At 46.1% G+C, this 24,196-nt stretch overlaps 1 protein-coding gene and 1 non-coding gene across 2 annotated transcripts; one reads left to right on the top strand and one right to left on the bottom strand.

Moving 5' to 3' along the window:
* Positions 1–286: 286 nt before the first annotated feature.
* C12H13orf42 (chromosome 12 C13orf42 homolog) lies at positions 287–21,901 on the bottom strand. Its single transcript, XM_068984223.1, has 6 exons — positions 21,519–21,901; positions 19,576–19,591; positions 18,697–18,711; positions 4,242–4,392; positions 1,399–1,630; positions 287–461 (listed from the first exon to the last, which is right to left on the bottom strand). The coding sequence occupies exons 1-6, from the start codon at positions 21,899–21,901 to the stop codon at positions 287–289; spliced, it is 972 nt and encodes a 323-aa protein (XP_068840324.1).
* Positions 11,348–11,454, top strand: LOC138089363 (U6 spliceosomal RNA). Its single transcript, XR_011145794.1, has one exon. It is a non-coding gene; the product is annotated as a U6 spliceosomal RNA (small nuclear RNA).
* Positions 21,902–24,196: the final 2,295 nt, after the last annotated feature.

Below are 24,196 nucleotides of genomic sequence, written 5' to 3' on the forward strand. Positions count from 1 at the left end.
GGCCAGGAGTGAGCCTGGACCTTCCGTTTCCTCTGCTCTTAAAGACCAGTAGGGCGGTGACGACCGGCCCACCTGCCCATGCAGAGAAAGCAGAGCCCCGCAAGTGCCCTACGGCGGGCCCCCTGGGAGAACGTGCAGGTGTCTTCGGCAATGACTGGGCACCGGCAGGGCACGTGTTCAAGGACCTGACTTGACCCATCTTTAACTCTATCACACACCTGCTGCTTCGCTGAAAGCAGACTCCTTCTGGGGGACCCAGCCTGGCCAGGCTGCCAAGCTGAGGCTGTCAGGGCACCGTCCGCTCCCAGAGTTGCTCCCGAAGCAGCCACTGCCCTCGGGGGTTCTCCGTCTCATAGTGGTCCTCTCCCAGGGACACCGGGGGCTCTGGTGCAAAGAGCTCCGAGTCCCAGTCCGTATCTTCTCCCGAGAAGTTGAAGAGGATCTGTCTGGAGCTCCCGAGGCTGGAAGGGAGGAATGGGGCAGAGGGCTTCGGTTTGGCTTGGCTGGTCGCACAGGGAAAGGATGCTCTGATTTACCCTCCTGATGGAGCCTGTTGGATGCTCCCCTTGAGCGGGGACTCGCGGAGGACAGAGCTGTGTCACTGTAGGGTTGTGGGGGGACCTGACCTTGCAGGGGAAGGATGGGAGATGAGGGCTGAGTCCTGGCTTAATATGTCCAGCACATGGTCCTTTATTATGGAGGAGGGAAAAGGCCATTTAGAAAACCCCTGAACCCATCAGAGTTGGAGGGCTCTTGCAGAAAAACAAAAGAAGACAGAGTGGGGTAAGCCGAGACAGGTGCTTCCCTGCACAGTGCCCCGGGGTGGCCAGAGCAAGTGTGCGCGTATTTCTCTGAAGGAGTGAGTCCCAGGGATTTGGGAGTTAGAGATGGAAACTTGTCTTGGGAGAGGAGGATCTGCAGGGAAAGAGGCCAAGAGATGATGACAAGACGGCCAGCACAGACCCGGCCAGGAAGAAGCCCTTCATCCCAGCCTGGTGCTGCCTGTCTATGGCAGGACCATCTAATTGGTTCAGGGTTGGTTCCCTCGTGGTGCTATGCCTGCTTCAACCCCAAAGTGTCATTAAAAATCTGTAGCATACAGAGTATCAGTGGCATCTGGGGGAACCAATGAGACAGGATGGACAAAGCATGAGGGCTAAGTGGCCAGAAAGGGAGGCAGACCCAGAGCTAAAGGGACAGTTAAGGTTGGGGACAGAGGTGAACCAAGCTAGAATATACCTGTAAGCTATTTCAAAAAATTTTAACTAAGACCTCCCTCCCCCTAAATAGGAAGAATTTTTCCACGCAGGATGGGGTTCAGGGCACCTAAGAAGCACCCCGCAAGAGTCTGGTGGACATGACAGCATCTTGGTTACAGTCTGTGGCCCAAGCACTTACTCTTTTTTGCAGGCTTTGGGCTTAAATTTCAAAGTGCTGAAGGCCCCTTCCACAGCCTTGGGCAAGTAAATGGGGTGCCTCTCGAGTCTCCTCTGCGTGCCGATGGTCCGGCGCTCGGTGCTCCTCCGGACCTGGCCGGCTGTTGTGTGCCCCGCGATGTCCTCGGAGCGCCGTCGGGGCACCCTGAGAATCCAGTTGGAGTGCAGACTATGCTCCCGGGAGCTGGTGGCCACTGGAAGAGAGACGCCGGGCCCCGGGAAAGGAGAACTCAGCATGGGGAGGGAGGGGAGCAGAAGGTCCTAGAGGGGGCAGCTCGGGCTGAGAACTCACAATCAATCCACACGTGAAATAGCAAATGCTTAGGAAGACCCAGCTTGTGCCAGTGTGCTCATGCTTAGCCACTGAGTCGTGTCCCGTCCTCTGCGACCCCATGGCCTGAACCCCTCCAGGCTCCTCTGTCCGTGGAATTCTTCAGGCAAGAATCCTGGAATGGATTGCCATTTCCTTGTCCAGGGGATCTTCCCGACCCAGGGATCGAGCCTGGGTCTCCTGCATTGCAGGCGGATTCTATACCATCTGAGTCACCAGGAAGGCCCAGAGAGCCAAGCAAAGGGAATGATTCAACTCTGCAATTACGGGGCAGAGGGAAAATGCTCAAGCATGTGTCCATTAAAGATAAGTGCACAGACCTATGTTTTCGGACTTGGAAAGATGCCCTCGATGTATTGTAAATTAAGTGAAAAGAGTGGATGAAAAAAACAGGCAAGAGATCTTATTTTTGTTTAAAAAGAATAATAAAGTGAGTCTATGTTTAAACCTTTTTGAAAGAACATACACGAAAATGTTAACAGTGATTATTATCTCCAAGTGGTAGAATTACAGGCCAAATGCTTTACTTTCTTCCTCATACTTTGGTATGTTGTTTGACTCACTTGATTCACAATGAACATATGTTATTCTTATCAGAGAAAAAAAACACAAAGTCATTTCCATTAAAAAAATTTAACTCTGAAGATAACACTTATGTCCTCAATGGATGTGCATGCTCAGTCACTTCAGTCACGTCCAATTCTTTGCAACCCCATGGACTGTAGCCCACCAGGCCCCTCAGTCCATGGGATTTCCCAGGCAAGAATACCGGAGGGGGTTGCCATGCCCTCTTCTAGGATATCTTCCTGACCCAGGGATTGAACCTGCATCTCCGGCAAGTCTCCTGCATTGTAGGCAGATTCTTTACCACTGAGCCACCAGAGACGCCCCGAGGGCCAATCAAAGACTAAAGAAACTGACGGTTGAATCCTGGATGTGGGCTCAAGTCGTGAAAGTGGTGGAGTCATCTGCTCTCCATCAGGAGGCAGCCAGTGATCCACCTTGGCCCGGAGACGAGCATCACCTTCAACCCCACCCCACCCTCTCCGACAATCCAAGCTGGGCTTGAGCAAGCACCCTGGCCCTCTCCCGCCCTCCACACCCTTGCAGAGTGGTGGCCGGTGGGGGCCACAGAGGGAGCACTGGTTGGGGAGGCGGTTAGGATGCAGAGGGGTGACAAATGGTGACGGATCAGAGTCAGGTCTAGCAAAGAGTGCTGTCCAGGGCCAACCTGCATAATCAAATACATAGGTTAAATATAACATATATAGGTTAAGTATAATTTGTCTATTCCCTTTTCCCTTGTGGCTCAGCTGGTGAAGAATCAGCCCGCAATGCAGGAGACCTGGGTTCAATCCTTGGGTTGGGAAGATCCCCTGGAGAAGGGAAAGGCTACCCACTCCAGGATTCTGGCCTGGAGAATTCCATGGACTGTATATGCCATGGGGTTGCAAAGTCAGGTGCAGCTGAGCGACTGTCACTTTCACTTTCATTCCCTTTTCTTCTTTTTTCAATTCTGGTAACAGATACATAACATAAAGTGTACCCTCTGAGGCATCTGGTAGTGTACATTCAGTCGCGTTGAGTATACTCACATCATTGAGTGACAGGTCTCCACAACTTTTTCGTCTTGCAAAACTGATACTCTGTACCCATTTAACAACTCCCCACCTCATCCCTTGCTTGAACTGTTGCCCTATTGCTTTCCCTCATAGAGCCTTAAAAATTCCACCCCACCTCAGCTATGAAAAATGGGCCCCAGAGAAAGACTCAGTGGTGTTTGACTCTTTGTGACCCCATGGACTATACCTGCGTGCATCCTCAGTCATGTCCAACTCTTTGCAACCCCAAGGACTATAGCCCACCAGGCTCCTCTACCTATGAAAGAGTTCTCCAGGCCAGAATACTGGAGTGGGTAGCCGTTCCCTTCTCCAGGCGATCTTCTCCACCAACTGATGGAACCCAGGTCTCCTGAATTGCTGGCCGATTCTTTAACAGCTGATCCACCAGGGAAGCCCAAGAATACTGGAGTGGGTAGCTGTTCCCTTCTCAAGGGGATCTTCCCAACCCAGGAATTGAACCAGGGAAGTGAAGTCGCTTAGCGACTCTTAGCGACCCCATGGACTGTAGCTCACCAGGCTCCTCCATCCATGGGATTTTCTAGGCAAGAGTACTGGAGTGGGCTGCCATTGCCTTCTCTGAAGTGACTTAGCAGCAGCTCCTGCACTGCAGGCAGATTCTGTACCCGCTAGCTACCAGGGAAGCCCCACAGAGAAGGAGTTTTTGTCCAAACAGGGCACCGAGGGTTAAAGGGGGTACCCCAGTGTGGGGGAGGCCAAAGCCAGGACCCCAAGGCATAGAGCGAGCTCAGGGCCAGGCTCTGGCTGGCAGATGAGAGTTGCCCCTTTATCAGGGGAAGTCCAGTCACAGACCCCACGCCACCCCTACCTCCCGCCCCCGGGGATGGCACTCACCATCGAAGTCCACGTCTTCATTCTGCAGGTCCACCTCCGCAGCCCGCGGCCGCTTCTCCGTATCCAGCTCTGCGATGATGGAGTCAAAGAAGGCGATGGCCTCCGCCACGTCCGCGCTGAACTGGGAGTACTTCTTGGGGGTGGGTTTCGGCTAGAGGTGAAGGCAGAGGGAAGGGGCAGAGCTGCGTGAGGCAGCCCAGCTCGGAGCGCCCTGCGCAAGGGATGCTGAAAAGGACCAAGTGTTGCTAAAACTAAACGTTTAAGAGATGTTGCAGGTTTGCACGTAAATTTGAAGAAGTCCCCCTGAAAGGAAGGTAGATACTCCAGATGCTATAGTCAGTGGATTTTCCGTTATCTCAAGGGGAGGGGGGTGGTACGAAAGGGCGAGTCGTCTGCCTCTGTCTTGGTCAGGGACTGTTATCCGCCATTAGGCAAAATAATTTGTCTTTCTTTGGCCTGTCCCCTGCAAATAAGCCCAATTAGGAGATTGTCCAGTTCCCCGGGGCAGGTGATGAGATGCTCACAGCAGAAAAGAGGGGATGAGATATGTTGAAAATAAAACACCCCAGAAGACGTGTCAGTAGGAAAAGTGGCCAACACTGAAGACAAATTGGTATGATTGTTTGAAAAGTGAAAGCAATGATATTAATACAATATAAAGTGTTTAAGAAATCTACTGAAAGTCAGACCAGGTTCCGGGTTCTGTCCTGATCCATTCTCCTTCAGGATATCCTCCTCCTCCTCCCCTTCCTCCTCCCCCCCCCTCCTCCTACCCCCCTCCCCCTCCTCCTTCCCCCCTCCCCCTCCTCCTTCCCCCCTCCCCCTCCTCCTTCCCCCCTCCCCCTCCTCCTTCCCCCCTCCCCCTCCTCTTTCCCCCCTCCCCCTCCTCCTTCCCCCCTCCCCCTCCTCCTTCCCCCCTCCTCCTCCCCCTCCTCCTTCCCCCCTCCTCCTCCCCCTCTTCCTTCCCCCCCTCCCCCTCCTCCTTCCCCCCTCCCCCTCCTCCTTCCCCCCCTCCCCCTCCTTCCCCCCTTCCCCTCCTCCTCCTCCTCCCCCCCCTCCTCCTCCCCCTCCCCCTCCTCCTCCTCCTCCCCCTCCTCCTCCCCTTCCTCCTCCCCCTCCTCTTCATCACCATCACCATCTTCACAACAGCCCCCAGTCAGTCACCAGTGACTGGCATCATGGAAGTCCAAGCACTGTGGTGGACTTTGGGGGAGAACTCAGGACAAAAGGCACAGAATCAACATGCGAACTAATAAAAAAAAAAAAACTCCCCAAAGAATGTAGGAAGTGAGAGAACTCAGGGAGGAAAAAGAGAGACAGTCAGTGTTAACCTGGGCCCTTTGGACCAAGTATAGTGTTCTTTTACTTTTTGTGTGCATTGTGAAAGTAGTGAAAGTCGGTCAGTCGTCTCCGACTCTTTGTGACCCCATGACTGTGACCCCATGGACTCATCCATGGAATTCTCCAGGCCAGAATACTGGAGCGGGTAGCCTTTCCCTTCTCCAGGGGATCTTCCTAACCGAGGGATCGAACCCAGGTCTCTTGCATTTCAGGCGGATTCTTTACTAGCTGAGCCACAAGGGAAGCTCAAGAATACTGGAGTGGGTAGCCTATCCTTTCTCCAGGGGATCTTCCCAACCCGGGAATCGAACCGAGGTCTCCCGCATTGCAGGCAGATTCTTTACCAACTGAGCTATCAGGGAAACCATTTTGAAAGTGGGATGGTATTAAAAATGAAAGTGATTTAATCACAGATTTGCATGTTAGGAAACTAAAGGATGACATCTTTATACACACATAAGATTTTGGTGAAATATATACATTTTTTGAGCAAACTCTGGAAGATAGTGGAGGACAGGGGAGCCTGGCATGCTACAGTCCATGGGGTCACAAAGAGTCAGACATGACTGAGTGACTGAACAACAACAAAAATGCATTTTATACCATTAGGGGACTTTTTTTTGGCCATGCCACAGCTTGCAGGATCTTAGCTCCCTGGCCAAGGACCTAACCCATGTCCCCTGCAGTGGAATCACAGAGTCCCAACCACTGGACCACCAGCTGATTCCCAAGAGCATCTTTAAATAGCAGATTTTTTTTTCCTTTTATATTTGTGAGCAGCATTCTTGGAGAAAATTTTTGAAGTACCTCAAAATATGCTGAACCTTTTCTGTTAAAAGTGGAGAACTGTTCATATGTAGTTATCCTGCCCCGTTCAAAGAGCAAATGAAAGTGAAAGTAGGGAAGCAGTTAAAACTCAAAGACAAAGAGAACAAGAGAGAGGTGGTCAGTGAGAGAGAGATACCCAAGAGTTCCTGGCAAATGGAAAGCAGTTGAAGAGGAGGAATTGCTGTAACAGAGCAGAGGAACTTGCCTTCCAGAGAGCCACAGGGGGCGGGCACGGGGCGGGGCGAAGGCAGAATCGGAAGCACGTGGAAAGGGGGACAACCTGACCCTTAAAACCAGAAATGTTCCAGACTTGGCAGCACCAGGGACACGAGGGACGGGGATGGAAAACTAAGGGGCTGGTTGACAGGCTGTATGGACTCAGCCGGCCAGGCCTCCCTCCCACAGTCGGATGACCGGAAGGCTTATCTCTGGAGGCGGCTCCCTGTGTTTTCTCTTGCTAGTTCCTCTGCCTTGAACGCCTTATCTGACCAGCTCCTATCTGACCATCAGGACGTGGCTGAGACAGCTCTTTCTCCCTCAGATGATACTAAACGCCTGCATTTTTGAGCAGGCAGAGGCTTGTACCCTAGCTGTGCCTGCACAGAATGATACTTGCTCCTTTTTATCCTTATTTCCAGTCACTTTTCCCCAAGCTCCCAAAGCCCCAGGCCACCCTGCTTCTTTATCCCATAAACACCTGCTGCTGCTGCAGCTAAGTCGCTTCAGTCGTGTCCAAATCTGTGCGACCCCATAGACGGCAGCCCACCAGGCTCCGCCGTCTCTGGGATTCTCCAGGCAAGAACACTGGAGTGGGTTGCCACCTCCTTCTCCAATGCATGAAAGTGAAAAGTGAAAGTGAAGACACTCAGTCATGTCCGACTCTTCGTGACCCCATGGACTGCAGCCTACCAGGCTCCTCCATCCATGGGATTTTCCAGGCGAGAGTACTGGAGTGGGGTGCCATTGCCTTCTCGAGTTACACTATTACAATCATTGGTCATATATTGAACTATACATTTGATCAACTGCTTCAAGTCTAGTCATCATTTCTGTTGAAGGCTCCATCATATACTTGGTGATACAAGAAATAATCTTGTAAACAAGCAAAATACAAATGATATAGTTAATAACATTAGTGGAATTAAAAGTAAATATTTTAGCCATGAGCCTCCCACACCAGTTTCTTTTTTAAAGATTGTCAAGACTAGGGAATGGGTCACTTAGAGCAGATTTTTCATGTGGTTCAAATGTGTTACATTAAAGAATTTATCGGGTACAAAAATACAGCATTCAGTTTGAATTATAGGACAGATATCTCCCTGAGATGCTGTAAGGTGTCAAGGGCCTTGCAGTCCTGTAGCACTGCCTTTCTCATCATAGAGATATCAGAATTCAGTAGGCTAATAGCCCGGTTACTATCATTTAAAGCATATGAAAGTTGTCAAGGTCAATTACATCCTCCAAACCCACTGAAGGCACGCGCGCACGCACGCACACACACACACACACACACACACACGAGCTGCTAAATGGTCATACCAGTAGAATACAGATCTTTGACCCCCTGGGATCATACCAATGGTAGATTGGTTGGAGTTACCTGTAATTTGTCAACATGTATGACCTTAAATTCATGGGAATCCTAGGCTACACCTTCGTATCATCCCTGTAGATGTCAAGGCCATAAATTACTGCCACAAATCCACTGAGTTCCATACCAATCACTCTCTCTAAGGGTAATAACCAGCATAGTTCATAAAGCACCCAGCCTTGTCTCATAATTACCAGGTTGATCATTTTTAGTATGATTTAACCATTCCCAACACAGAGGAGCCTTTAAACTTAAATGACCATAGCCTGGTGTTAACCATGTAGATCCTCCCCATAATTGAAGGAGTTTTCCTTTTAATAAATGAGAAGTTAATTTTTTTTAATTGAGACTTAGCTCATCACTCTGATTGAGTTTAAATGACCCTAAGAGAAAACTTATATCTATGGCCAGCCTCAGAGCAGGTATTTTTAATTGGCCGGGTGAGAGGATCCCATCTAGAATTATTATGAATAGATAGAACAGGACTGAACACTCATCTAAAACAAATTTCCTAGGGGGTATCCAATCAGCGCCCTAAAGAACAGAAATCCACCAAGGTAACCCAGAAGTAATAGGCACAGGTAATTGGCCACAACCCAGGAATGAAGAAAACATTATAAATACCTGAGCCCCTTTCTTTCCTGGAGGCAGATCTGAATTTGTCCCCCATCTCCTCGTTCAGCTGCCTTGTGGATAAACCTTCTCTTGGCTGCAAACCCTGGCATCTCAGCGTTTGGGTTTCATGTGAATTAGTTTACGAGCCTGGCTTGGTGACACCAAGGCTAACCTGCAAGTCCAGGCTCCCTGGGCCTTTTCAAGCTCTTTTTCAAACTCAGGCTGATTCTGACTTTTCCCGCCTTTCCTGCAGCTTCTCTGGGCCTTTCTCGCCTCTATTAAGACATTCTCTTGGTCTCCAAGTGAGACTGCTAGCACGAGAGCTACATCAGCTGAAGCTCAGGGTTTAGGGCTCAGGCTAAAATCACAGAAAATCTACTTTACAAAGCGACGGTTGGACAAGATGGGACTTCAGTCACCCGCACCGTTGGGTGAGAGCCAAAATAGTTCTCCCTCTCTGAACTCAATACTCTGAAATAAAAGTGGATTGCCTTCCTTCCCATTCTGACTTTTCCTGGCCCAGAGTTTTTCAGCTACTTCTTTGGAAAGACTGCTACACACCTGCTTTCTGGGGCACCTGCTCAAGCCTGAGTGTCACAGGGCTCGTGTTCTTTCAGCCCGCGCAGCCCCAGGGCAACGAGCTTTCTCTGAGAGCATCTGTATAACGTTGCCAGCTCCACTCAAATTTGCCTTTCACACTTAACCTTCAGTGGCCTTAAGGTCATCATTTTCCAAGCCTCCCTGTCCGACTCCTTCACAACAAGCCTGGGTCTCAGATTACTTTCCCCAGATGAAACCCTTGCACTTTTCCAAACTCCACTGTATTTCTCACTGTAATGTTTGAGTCCCCCAAGGCAGTGTATTTTTCTGCATTTCACATCTGCTCCCCTCCTGCCTGGTCTCACCTGCCCTTTGGGTCCTTCAGCTTCTCCAATCTGCTTACTTTCTTCTGGGATCTGTCAGTATTTGTCTCCAAGAGGTTTGGATGCTCCAAAACCAACATGCAGGTGTAAGCAGCAACATTTTGTCAGAGGTTAGGGTAGGTTGGATAGGTTCTAAGCCCACCCAAAGCCAAGAGGACCACCACGAAACATCGCGCCGCCACCTCCCTTCTCGTGCTTGGGGCCCACCCCCCTCACCTCCCCAGGGGCCACCTCACGTGGCCCCTCCTCTCTGACGCTTTCACCCTGCAGCAGAGACACGGGCACTGCTTTTCTGTGTTTATGTGGACAGCAGCATTGTATGAAACCCTCATAGCCGCACACCAGGCGGCTTAGTTTCTTAGTTTCAACACAATTCTTGTTGTTTTTGAACGTTTCATTTTGTTTTGGGGTATGGCTGATTAATAATGCTGTGATCATTTCAGGTGAACAGCGAAGGAACTCAGTCATACACATACATGTATCCCTTCTCCCCCAAACTCCCCTCCCATCCAGGCTGCCACATAACACTGAGCAGAGTTCCATGGGCTATACAATAGGTATATAGCATATAAATATAGCATATAAATATATATAGTGTGTACCTGACCCTCCTAAACTCCTTACCACTTCCCCCATCCTTCCCCTCAGCAACCACAAGTTTGTTCTCCAAATCTGTGAGTCTCTTTCTGTTTTGTAAGTAAGTTCATTTGCTTTATTTCCTTTTAGATACCGCATATAAGGGATATCATACGACAGGCTCGTGATTCTCAACCTTGTCTATGAAATAGCTTTGGCAAATGACACTCACAGATTGTCTTTGGATAGATACTCAATTCCTTCCCTAGTGGCTCAGTTGGTAAAGAATCTGCCTGCAATGCAGGAGACTTGGGTTTGAACCCTCAGTCAGGAAGATCCCCTGGAGAAGGAAATGGCAACCCACTCCAGTACTCTTGCCTGGAGAATTCCATGGACAGAGAAGCTGGGCCGGCTACAGTCCATGGAATCACAAAGAGTCGGACACGACTGTGCAACTGACTCTCTCTCTCATTGCCAACCATTACCTACATGACACAGGCTGTAGGATACACCCAGCTTCCAACATTCTTGTTGTTATTGTACCCATTTCTCTTTCAACACAGTGTGGTTCAGGCCAGATGCTGAGATTATGGCGCTTCAGATGATGGGCTGTATCAGGGCAGATGGGCTGTCTTTCCATCTAGGAATGTCGGGCACCTATTTCAATGCCTGACACAGAGTAATTTGTTGAATGAATAAATGTATGCTGTATACATGCTATCATCTAATGTTTATATTCTCCAACTGTTTTTATGTTTTATGCTATAGGTTTTATGCTAACTTATACATTTGGATTTAACTTGACAAAATTTGAGAACTCTGTACCCCCTATTTTCATGGAGTATTGATAATACAACCTTGAGCTAAAAACATCTGGAAATCAAAATGTCAATGCATTGCGATGAAATTTATAGGATCAAGTGTGGAACTGGTCTGGCTGGCTTGGGGAGATCATTTTCCCTTGGCTCATTCAGCTGGGTGAAACAAAATGCAAAACAGTTTAAATTTTTCCATAAGCAGTGTAATGTTTTCAAAAGAAGCCCTTCAGTATAAGCTTTAGAAGCTCAAATACATCCTCTTTGCTTCTGCCATCCTTGGAATGACTATTTACAATCAAGTCCAGAGTTATACTTTTCCCTTTTATATCACAACACCTAGGGAAATATGTACCCATCATTGAAGAGGAGTTTGTGATTTAAAAAAAAAGGGGGGAGCTTAAGAAACAAGAACTGGTGCTCGCTTCGGCAGCACATAAACTAAAATTGGAACGATACAGAGAAGATTAGCATGGCCCCTGCGCAAGGATGACACACAAATTCGTGAAGCGTTCCATATTTTTAGCTGAAAAAGAAATAAAAGGAATCCAAACTGGAAAAGAAGAAGTAAAACTCTCACTGTTTGCAGATGACATGATCCTCTACATGGAAAACCCTAAAGACTCCACCAGAAAATTACTAGAGCTCATCAATGAATATAGTAAAGTTGCAGGATATAAAATCAACACACAGAAATCCCTTGCATTCCTATACACTAATAATGAGAAAGTAGAAAAAGAAATTAAGGAAACAATTCCATTCACCATTGCAACGAAAAGAATAAAATACTTAGGAATATATCTACCTAAAGAAACTAAAGACCTATATATAGAAAACTATAAAACACTGATGAAAGAAATCAAAGAGGACACTAATAGATGGAGAAATATACCATGTTCATGGGTCGGAAGAATCAATATAGTGAAAATGAGTATACTACCCAAAGCAATTTACAAATTCAACGCAATCCCTATCAAGCTGCCAGCCATATTTTTCACAGAACTAGAACAAATAATTTCAAGATTTGTATGGAAATACAAAAAACCTCGAATTCCCAAAGCAATCTTGAGAAAGAAGAATGGAACTGGAGGAATCAACTTGCCTGACTTCAGGCTCTACTACAAAGCCACAGTCATCAAAACAGTATGGTACTGGCACAAAGACAGACATATAGATCAATGGAACAAAATAGAAAGCCCAGAGATAAATCCACACACATATGGACACCTTATCTTTGACAAAGGAGGCAAGAATATACAATGGAGTAAAGACAATCTCTTTAACAAGTGGTGCTGGGAAAACTGGTCAACCACTTGTAAAAGAATGAAACTAGATCACTTTCTAACACCGCACACAAAAATAAACTCAAAATGGATTAAAGATCTAAATGTAAGACCAGAAACTATAAAACTCCTAGAGGAGAACATAGGCAAAACACTCTCCGACATAAATCACAGCAGGATCCTCTATGATCCACCTCCCAGAATTCTGGAAATAAAAGCAAAAATAAATAAATGGGATCTAATTAAAATTAAAAGCTTCTGCACAACAAAGGAAACTATAAGCAAGGTGAAAAGACAGCCTTCTGAATGGGAGAAAATAATAGCAAATGAAGCAACTGACAAACAACTAATCTCAAAAATGTACAAGCAACTTATGCAGCTCAATTCCAGAAAAATAAACGACCCAATCAAAAAATGGGCCAAAGAACTAAACAGACATTCCTCCAAAGAAGACATACGGATGGCTAACAAACACATGAAAAGATGCTCAACATCACTCATTATCAGAGAAATGCAAATCAAAACCACAATGAGGTACCACTTCACACCAGTCAGAATGGCTGCGATCCAAAAATCTGCAAGCAATAAATGCTGGAGAGGGTGTGGAGAAAAGGGAACCCTCCTACACTGTTGGTGGGAATGCAAACTAGTACAGCCACTATGGAGAACAGTGTGGAGATTCCTTAAAAAATTGCAAATAGAACTACCTTATGACCCAGCAATCCCACTGCTGGGCATACACACCGAGGAAACCAGAATTGAAAGAGACACATGTACCCCAATGTTCATCGCAGCACTGTTTATAATAGCCAGGACATGGAAACAACCTAGATGTCCATCAGCAGATGAATGGATAAGAAAGCTTTGGTACATGTACACAATGGAGTATTACTCAGCCGTTAAAAAGAATTCATTTGAATCAGTTCTGATGAGATGGATGAAACTGGAGCCGATTATACAGAGTGAAGTAAGCCAGAAAGAAAAACACCAATACAGTATACTAACACATATATATGGAATTTAGAAAGATAGCAGTGACGACCCTGTATGCAAGACAGGAAAAAAGACACAGCGGTGTATAACGGACTTTTGGACTCAGAGGGAGAGGGAGAGGGTGGGATGATTTTGGAGAATGGCATTCTATCATGTATACTATCATGTAAGAATTGAATCGCCAGTCTATGTCTGACACAGGATACAGCATGCTTGGGGCTGGTGCATGGGGATGACCCACAGAGATGTTATGGGGAGGGAGGTGGGAGGGGGGTTCATGTTTGGGAACACATGTAAGAATTAAAGATTTTAAAATTAAATTTAAAAAAATTAAAAAAAAAAAAAAGAAACAAGAACTGTATATGGCACAAATGAACCTATCTGCAAACCACAAACAGACTCACAGACATAAAGAGCAGACTCATGGTTGCCAAGGTGGAGGGAGGTGGGGAGGACTGGGAGTTTAGGATTAGCAGATGGAAGCTATTAGATATAGGCTGGATAAACAGCAAGGCCCTATGGTATAGCACAGGGAACTATATTCAATATCCTGTGATAAACTGTAATGGAAAAGAATATTAAAAAGAATGTATACATGTGTATAACTGAGTCACTTTGCTGTACAGCAGAGATTGGCACAACACTGTATGTCAACTATACTTCAGTTAAAAAAAAAAAGAACTATAGATCTGACAAACAAACAACCTGGGGAAAGGTATAATCATTGAAATTTAAATACATATGTACACGCCTCCACATCCACATTTTCAATAGATAAGCTATTGGTAGACTTGTCAGAGCTGAACAACCAGAGAGTGATGTAGACAATAGAGCTGAGAAAATCAGACCAAAAAGGAAAAAGAGAGGGCAGGGTTTGTCACAAACTATAGTGTAGCTAAGCCTGGGAATCACCTCGTATAGCTGAGCATTATGATCATTTTGGAAGCATGGCTGTTCCTCTTCTGTGTTTGGTATTAGAGGCTGCAGACTCGCAGTCTGAGGAGCTGTCTTTTTTCTCCAGCATTATCAGCTTAAAGCCATTATTTCCTTGGCTAGTACCTGGTACCTCCTCCACTCCTCCCCTTAAAGGTCACCTAAATGACCCTTTCACTTTAGCAAAACAGTAAGTGAATGTTTTTTGCTCACACTTATGAAACTCTTCGAAGCCTAACTAATAGAACTGAATTAATAGCCTTGAAGCATAGTATAAAACTCTTCACACATGATAAGTGAAACATTACAATCCAATGAGAGAAGGGATATTTGTCAATACATGGTGTTGAATCTTTGCTATCTGGGAAAAATTTCAAATAGGATTCTGACTTCCCACTATGTGCAAAAATAAATTGCTGATAGATAAAAGGGTTGGGGTTTTTATGGAACTACTAAGAAAAAAAAGGAGGAAAATGGCAAACATGTAACTGACTTTGAGAGAGACAAGGGATTTCTAAGCATGAAACAAAGAAGTATCAAAGACAAAAGCTGACACATTTAGCTACATAAAAACTGGTAATATTTTTAATGATAAAATTGTATGTCAAGTAAAATTAAACTAAAATTAAAATATTTTTAACCATGTGGCAGACAACGTGCTCACATTCTTGATGTGAATACATACAAATAAAAAAAAAGTTTGCTAGAGCCAAAATGTATGAAGCCATGAATGGGCAATCCATTAATCAAGAGTGCATATTGGTTTGATAAAACAAGGGGGTCATTCTTTTCTCAAGCAACAGTTCAAAAAAGTACATAAGATAATTCAGTTTATCTATTAAATCAATAGACTTTAAAAATTAATGACACTACTTGGTGTTGATTAAATGCAATAAGAAGAGCCTTCTAATTCACTGTTGATGAAAGCGTAAATTATAAAATATTTCTGGAAAACAATATGTAGAATAACCTTTAAAAATGAATTGCTTTTAACCTTTGACCTGTTAACACACTAAGGAATAGCTGTCCAAAAGATGTCTTTATAAACAGTAAGATGAATTCATTCATAATGTTTAACAATTGTTTAAAGGATTGTGAGTTAAATTTTTGCCATTGAAACTTCAGTTTTCAAAAACAAGTTAATGATAGAAAAGAACACAAAATATAAGTTATTTAAAAGTATATGGTATATGCCAAATTTTGTAAATTTATACATATACATACTAAAGTTTGCCAAATTCAGGAACTAAAAAAACTTAATGGCAGTTAAATTTCAATTTTACATAAGCTATAAATTTTTAGTATTAATATATACCAAATATTATATGGACATAATTATATTTTTTAAATCCATCATTTATCTGAATCCAAATTTAAATAGACATCCTCTTTTTATCTGGCAACACTACCATACATATCTACAACTATACAAGAAATAAATGATTGGAAGAAAATATATTTAAACATTTTAGAGTGATTATTCTGGATGATATGATTCTAAGTTATTTCAATTTTTTCAACTTTTTTGTGTTTTATAAATTTCATTTAATGAGTAAATATAACTTAGAAAAAACTGTTTACCAAAAAAAGTGTCCTTTTGATGGTAAACTCGGATTCATTACACATGGGATGCCTTAATTATTAGGATATCATTTCATCTGAATACACCCAAATATATTCTACTCTATTAAAAACAAAAGATAATTTTCCACTCACTGAAAACCAAGTCTCCCATAAACCTTTCAGTTTTCTTCTTAAATTGCAACTGGGGTTTCTCAGGTTATTTGTTTATTGAGCTACTGTATGCCTGGAGCTTCACTGGAAGCTGGAGATAAAAAGATATATAAGACACGGTGACTCCATTCAAGGAGCTCATGGCCAGTAGCAGACAGAACAAATGAATGACGATTACAGTGCTGCGTGCTGAGTGCTAGGTGCTGGGAGCTAAGTGCTGAGTTAAGGGCCAGACCCCAGGGAAGGGAGAAATCCACCGTGTTAGACTGTGGACATGAGAAATGGCTTCATGGAGCAGTGCTTTCTCTGCTGTCTTAAAAAGACAAGAAGTTAGCCGGGTGAGTGGGGTGTAGTGGAGAGGGAAATGGGAGGAGGAAGTGTTGTCGCTAAGCCGAGCAAGCAGCAGGTGTCTGGAAGATAGATTGGGGATGTAATTTCCCATCTTGTGATCTGACTGAGGGGGCTGCAGAAATTGGATACTCTGTTATCAGCCATTATTTTACTGTCTGGCATCTTCTGGGGAACTCTGCCAAGCATCATAGAAATTCTTTGCAGTTCATGCTGAATGTTTACTGCCCTTTAACTCTGCCAACCAGATACAGGCCCAGTACTAGAGGCCTCCAGTAACTGACGCTCACAGAAAGGCTGCACTTTCATATCACCATGTTTGCAGAAATTCCCCCCAACAGAACTGAAAAATAATTCCCAGGGGTATATGGGAATCCAGGACCTGCTTCCCCATCCCATATGCCATTTACAGATGGATGATTTAGAATCTTCTTCAGTGAATTGGATTTAGATCTTTCTACCGTAGAGGAGAAAAAATAATCTATTTGCTGTTGACATGGTCTTATTTCATGAACCAGGATTGAACGGCCAATGACAGAAAATTTATTCTGAAAGCTATCTATTATCAGAGCAAAACTACTTTAAATAAGAATCAATCACATTTGGCAGGCATTCTTCAGAATTCCGCTGGCTCTGTTTAAATTATCCTTGTAGCAGGTGAATTTCTCTAGTTGGGGGGTAGGGGCTGGAAAGGGGATTGGTGCTGGGAGAGATGCACATTGAAGAGCTGGTTCATTCATCCAGGCAGACATATCGGGAATCCAAGCTGCTCAGAGCTAGAAGACACACAGAAATAAAGACATTTCTTCGGACTGGGGTAGGTGACCAGGAACCTTAGCTTTGGAAAATACTTCCTCCCAAACCTTCTGGGCAGAGTTTCTTGAGTGCGTTGCAGCCAACCCCAAACTGCCTCCCTGATAGCCCAGACACTGTGGTTCACTCAGGTCCCCTTGGGTGGCTGAGTTCTCACAGAGGGATGCCGGCTGTTCACCTGTTCATCTGGCCCTAGAAATGTGGGGAGCAATCCTCAGGGAATTCCCCAAGTGCTGATGAGCACTCTGGACAAAACCCGAGTGTAATCTCAAACTTTGCCTCCTCACCTCCTATCAAAACCCAAGCTCCCTGGTGGTTCAGGGGCTAAGACTACACTCTCCCAATGCAGGGGCCCCGGGTTCGCTCCCTGGGCAGGAAACTAGATCCCATGTACTGCAACTGAGAGTCCACAGACCACAACTAAAGATCCTGCATGCTGCAACAAAGATCTGGTGCAGCCAAATAAATAAATTAAAACAAATATTTGAAAAAGCCCAAGCTCATGGACTGTAAAAAAGGAAGGGGGTTCTGAGAACATGGATGAACCTTGAAAACACTATGCTAAGAGAAAGAAGCCAGTCACAGACAGACAAGTACTGTGTGATTCCATTTATATGAGGTTCCTAGAATAGGCAAATTCATAGAGACAGAAAGGAGAATACAGAAGTCGAGGGGAAAGGGAAAACGCAGAGTCACTGCTTAATGAGCCCATTCTGTCTGGGCTGATGAAAAATTTCTGGGAATGGATAGTAGTGGGCTACACAGCATTATGCTTAATGCCAGGGAATTAATTGCACCCTTAAAAATGGTTCAAATGGTAACTTCCAATTTTTGGGGGGGTAAATTTTAATTTTTTAAATAATTTTAAAGAGAGTTATATTTTAAGAAATAAAAGATAGTTGTCAAACATTTTCTAGAAATATTCTCCTAATTTCTAAATGAAGTATTTTTAGAGCCTCCACGACCTCTTAAAGGAATGCATTTTCTAGTTTCTACTAATTTACTTTCGAAAAGCATTCTAAAAAGATGTTAATTAGGGCTTACTGTCTTTGGGCTGAATTATCATGGGTCTATATAAATGATCGTTTGGAAAAGCTTACAGAAAGCTCTGGGGTAAAGAGATCTGATTTCTGTCTGGCAGTTAACCATTTGACATTACACAGGGTTGCACATTTTTCTTTAAAAGAAATGTATATTATATCAAAGAAAAGCACTTAATTTCGTAATTCAATTAATTAACTGTGATAGACTTCATTACCCATAATCTGAGGACCCTGAAAAGTGCTCACTTAAGGTGCTATGAAATGCCACGGAGAAAATGGTAAATACTGTGTTATGCCTATTTTACCACCCCTCCAAAAAAAAAAAAAAAAAGCCAAGCTTGAGAGAAAGTGATGTGTTGAGGTGAGGAGGAGTGAAAAGAGAGCAGGGAAGTAACCCAGAGACCTCCCCTCCAGCAGCTTGAAGACATTACTATGGGAACGAGGTGAGGGGAGAAACACGCCAGGGCTGAGGCCAGTCTTGTCCCAGACCAGACCCCAAAGCAGGCTTGAAGGAGAGCAATTCGCTTTCCAAAGTGCTGGGATGCCAGGGGGAAATAGCAAGAAACACAGCAGGACAGCTTTTAACTTCTCACGGGCTTTTTTCTCTCAGAGGATGCACCACATCTTTAGGGGACTTTGACAGAGATTTTGGAAGGGCGTGCGGTTCCCCCCCTAACCCCCGTGCCTCTGGCATCTGAATCCTCCACTGGGTCCAAAAGAACCTGCAGGAGTTACACAGCCAGGTCCCTTCCCTAGTTCCTCACTAGGATAAGTGCCTTGTGCGACTTGGTGGCCACCCGCAAGGGCTCTGAGAAATCGCCTCCAGAAATCTGCCTCCTGGGTCACTGCCTGCCTTTCCCACAAGAATGATCACCCATGAGAATAAGAACTTTGGCTCATTTAGCAGCATCTTGGAGAGTTCCTGACACATAGTATGCGCTCAATAAATCCGTGTTGTTAAGTGAAGGAAGGAAAGAAGGAATGATACACTTATTGATGAATTGTTACTAAAATATCAGTGAAAGCGTTACAAATGACATCACCCATGGTTCCCGGTATCAGATCCTCTATGAGAAAGCTTAGAATTTAAACCTGGGAAAAATCTGGATTCCCCGTAAGCAGTAGGTATGGTTCTTCCTCTTAGATAGTCAGAATTTTGAAATAAGTCCTGCTCTTTTTATGTTGTAGCACCCAGGAAGTGCAAAGCCAAACCCAGCTGTAGGATTTGCATGTTTTCTTGAGCCGTCTTGATTTTCTGTGGATGTTTTTTTTTCTCTCCCAGCTTTCCAATGTCTGTTGCCACCTCATGCTGCTGGTATATGAATCCTCTCAGACCCTCTGTAGGATGATTAGGAAGTAAGGAAGTATTTCTGCTGAAATGATTTGAAGACACAGTACCTACTCATTATGAAGATTGTGAGTTTATAGCTCACACTGTGTCCCCAGCTTTCTCCCTAGCACACAAGTTGACAGAACAAACTCAATATTTCAAGGCTACAGAGACCACAGGGCTTCTCAGGCGGTGCCAGTGAACCCACCTGCCAATGCAAGAGACCCAGAAGATGTGGCTTCGGTCCCTGGGTCAGAAAGATCCCCTGGAGGAGGGCATGGCAACCCACTCTAGTATTCTTGCCTGGAGAATCCCATGGACAGAGGAGCCTGGCAGACTACAGTCCGGGGGCTTGCAAAGAATCGGACAGGACTGAAGCAGCTTAGCACACACGCATGCACAAAGTGCCTGGAGGGAATCTAACCAGAGCTGAGAACCCCAGGATAGTCAAGCTGGAGAGGAGTCCAGAAGCCACGGTGACTTCCTCTGTCACTGGAGGTGACCACAAAGGAGGAGGTGGCCCCGAAGAAGGGGTGTCAGGCCCCCAAATCTACAACCGGCTGGCTGCAGGATCAGTACCCATACCTGAGAGTAGGATTCTTCATATGGGCCCCAACACTGACCTACTTTGAGAGTTCAAACGGTTATTTACACTGTTCCCACATGGGATAAAGTGCAGACAGTTGAAACCAGTTGGGTGAGGCCAAGCCCCAGAGATCTGATAACAGACCAGCTGGTCAGTGTTAACGGGACTTGCAGGCCTGCAGGACACTCTGGGGAGGCAGCCAGGATGGGGTAGGGCGTGAGAGGGCAGAAAGGCCTGCTCTGAACACCTTAGAGCTCAGGAGAACGATTGATGGGGATTTGAAACAGCCTCAAATTTCAGACATTAAAAAAAAGAATTTAGGGAACAAAGGAACAAGGAACAATGAGATTTGGGTCTTAGCAAACTCTGGTCACCGAGCCTCAGCTTGTTCTTCTGTGATCCCAAAGGACTTTCTCCCCTCTTCTCTTCTGGCATTATTGGAATTACCTCCAAAAAACATAATGTGTACAAACACTGTGATAAGTACAAGTGAAAGTGTTAGTCACTCAGTCACGGCTGACTCTTGCAACCCCATGGACTGTTGTCCATCAAGCTCCTCTGTCCATGGAGTTCTCCAGCAAGAACACTGGAATGGGTAGCTATTCCCTGCTCCAGGGGATCTTCCCCACCCAGGTCTTCTTCATTGCAGGCAGATTCTTTACCGTCTGAGCCACCAGGGAAACCATAAGATGCAGGTCCTTCCCTTCACTGACTTCCTGCTTGGTCTGCCTGGGCAGGAAGACTCCAGTGCCCAGCAAAGTTGTCATTCAGTTTTCTGGACTCACAGACTCTCTCCCAGGCTGTGACTGGGTCCCCTGAGTACCTGAGGACCTTACACAGAGCAAATATTCCCAATGTTCGCTTTTCACTGGGACTTTCAGATGTGACTGTATTAATAAAAGTAACAACAATAACTTGTTGACAAGTAATGTGTTGAAGTGATGTGCTGTTATGCAAATATCATAAAAGCCTCCTCTCACCCAGGAAGTGGGCAGTAAGTGACAGGCAAGCTGTTGGCCTGAAGAAGGAGCCCAAGCCCTCCTCCTGGGCTGCTCTGGGGATGCCAGAACTGTCCCTCCCCCATGGCTTCCATGCGAAAACTCAGCATGGGACCAGCCACCCTTCCCAGGCCAGGGAGATGGCCATGGAGACTCTCTGAGGTCTTGGAGCTGGTGCCCAGACACGCAGATTAATTCAGCTGTGCTTGGAGGAACCAGGATTCCCTCTCGCCTCTCAGAAAAATGCTCTTGTCCATAGCATTTCTTGGGGGCACTTGAAAGGAAGTGAAAAGTGTTAGTTGTCCAGCCATGTCTAACTGATCCCATGGACTATAGCCTGCCAGTCACCCCTGTCCATGGGATTCTCCAGGCAAGAATACTGGAGTGGGCTGCCATTTCCTCCTCCAGGGCATCATCCTGACCCAGGGATCGAACCCGGGGCTCCTGCATTGCAGGTAATTTTTTTACCATCTGAGCCACCAGGGAAGCCCACGGTGGCACTTACCTTCATTTCTTTGGCGGTGGACTTCTTTACGCCCCTGGTGGACTTTGAGGAGGTGGAGGAGACGCCTGGGGCGCGGCTGGGCTTCAGGTCGTTGAGGCTGCTAAGGTACTTCTTGCGCAAGGCCAGCAGCTCCTGTAAGTACTGCAGGCAGTCCTGGGTGCGCGAGAGCATCCACGCGCGGTCCCCCTCCTGCTGCAGGCAGTACAGGCTGGGGTCCATGCTGCCGGCGCTCCGGTATTTCTTTAAGGACTCGCTGAACTTCTCGCCGTGGTCCCCGACCACGTACACGGAGCTGCTGCGGATCAGCCTGACGGCGCGGCTGGGGCCGTGGTAGTAAGGGCTCTCCGCCACCTCTGCCTTCCTGTGCGGGCCGGAGTGAAGGATGGAGTGGAGCTTTCTGAGCATGGTGCTGGGTTTCTCTCTGTGGGTGCCTTCCAGCTGCCTGCGCGGCGCCACTTGATCTAGCTGGGGGCGCGGGAGCCAACCTGCCGGACTGCCTCCATCTGCCTTCCCGGGGGCCCCTGAGTCCCGGAATCCCAGCGAGCGAGGGCTCCGTCAGGCGGGCAACCCGGGCATCTCTCATGGGGGGAACTTTCACATCCAATAACCGAGATGCCATAAACCACCTGAGGACATGAGGGAGCGCGCCCAGAGCTTTAAAAGCAAGCTCCCTGGCTGGCTTGAAGCACCCCGGGGGGGCAAATACCTTCCTCGCTGTTCCATCAAAGGTCCCAGCTGGATGGGGAACCTGTGACGCTGCGTTTCCCTGCTCAGCTATTTTCTCTCCTTTTCCTTTTGCATTTCTGGATGTGTTCTCACTCGGTTTGACTGGATCTTGCTGTGGGTTTTTATGTTTCCACTTCTGTTGAGCTGGCCCTGGTCCTGAATTCCCCGTCGCCAAAACTCCTGAAATCCTACTTTGCAAAGACAGCGCTAAGCCAAAAATAGCATGTTGCTGGAGGTAAAATCCAGTCCCCCTGAGGTGCGCCTGGGTGGACACAGCCAGGACCTTTGGCAGGAGGCTCTCAGATCCCTGATAAGCTGGACTCTGAGTAACATCCCAGCGACCTGGAGGAGCCTCACCCTGCAGTAAGGAGACCTCGCTGCTGTTACCGGATAGCAGTCTATTGTGGAGACAGGAGGATTCAGATATCTTACCACAACTTTCTGCACAAAAGCCTCAGAGAGCTGAGGGTGGCCACATGTATGGGACAAATCCCTTTCTTTAGCTTGAACACGTTTTCATTTAAATAAGACTCGCTGTGTACATATGCTCAGACGTGTCTGACTCTTTGCGACCCCATGAACTGTAGCCCAACAGGATCTTCTGTCCATAGAGTTTTCCAGGCAAGAATACTAGAGTGGGTTGCATTTCCTACTCCAGGAGATCTTCCCAACCCAGGGATCAAACCACGTCTCTTGGGTCTCCTGCCCTGGCAGGCAGATTCTTTACCACTGGTGCCAACTGTCTCAGGGAGATTCCCTCTAGAATTTTTCCCAGCCAAATGCTACATATCAGTATTGCGTTCATTTTTCTACACAGTCTATTTCTGTACCAAACTTCAGAGAACTGAAACCTGAAAATCTCCAGCACAGGCATTTTCTTAAGCTGAGATGAGCGTCAGAGGAAACTATGAGCCCCTTGAAATTGTAGTAAATGTTATGGGATATACGCTTTAGCATGGTTTAGTTTGCTGTGGGGGGGGGGGTGGATTTTTCTTTCTTTCTTTCTTTTTGAGGAAGAAAATGTTCATGGCTTTATCAGATGGTCAAAGAGATCTGTGATACAAAAAAATGTTTAATGTTGATATCCTGCTCTAGAAAAAAAATAACCATGACTTTTAAAATGTAACCAGAAAAGGACATTATAAATGTACTCTTCTTGAGCGCATCCTCTGCCTGTGACATTCTGCCAGGTATGGTGGTGAGATGGTCTCAAATATGTAGGCACATCTATGCTTTACATGTGTAGAGCGTGCTGGGGCTGATGAAACAGTTCCCCAGATGTTAATTGATGGCATCCTTGTGGCTTCCTCAAGAAAGAATCATCCTTTCCACCATCATCATTATGGGTCCTCAATTCACAAATGAGAAGGTCGGCCTGGAGGGGTCAGGAGACTTGGTGAAGGTCTGATCAGGCGAGTGAGAATAGCCCTTAAACCCAGCACCCCAGCTTCGAATGCAGAGTGCTGGTCCCCTGCTCTTTGGTTCTCGGAGCCCTAGGGGCATGCACTCCAAGGTTGCCTGGGTGTGCGTGTCGGGGGTCTCTACCCATCCACGTCTCTGGCATTGCACAGACACAGTATCCAAGTATCCAGGATGGACAGGAGCTGATAGAATTCCTTCTCTGAGAAATCCAGGGTCTATGACCCCACTGCCTTTCTCGGTAGCTTGTTCCAGTGGGCTTTATGATGCTTACTCCACATGGATTGAGACAAAGTTTAAATAGATAAACAATGAAGTCTAGGGACTTCCCTGGTGGTCCAGTGGTTAAGACTCTATGCTTCAACTGCAGGGGCACAGGTTCGATCTCTGGTCAGAGATCAACCCCAAATGCCGCTCAGCAAGGCCAAAACAATTTTTTTTAAAAAAGAAAGAAATCTAATCTCTATCATACTCAGAATGTCATAAGACCCTAACCTCTATCTTCATGCATATTCTCCCCCACTCTACCCCTGCCTCCTGGCTGGATTCTTCCTG

Source organism: Capricornis sumatraensis, chromosome 12 (assembly GCF_032405125.1).
Source record: "Capricornis sumatraensis isolate serow.1 chromosome 12, serow.2, whole genome shotgun sequence".
Lineage (NCBI taxonomy): Eukaryota > Metazoa > Chordata > Mammalia > Artiodactyla > Bovidae > Capricornis > Capricornis sumatraensis.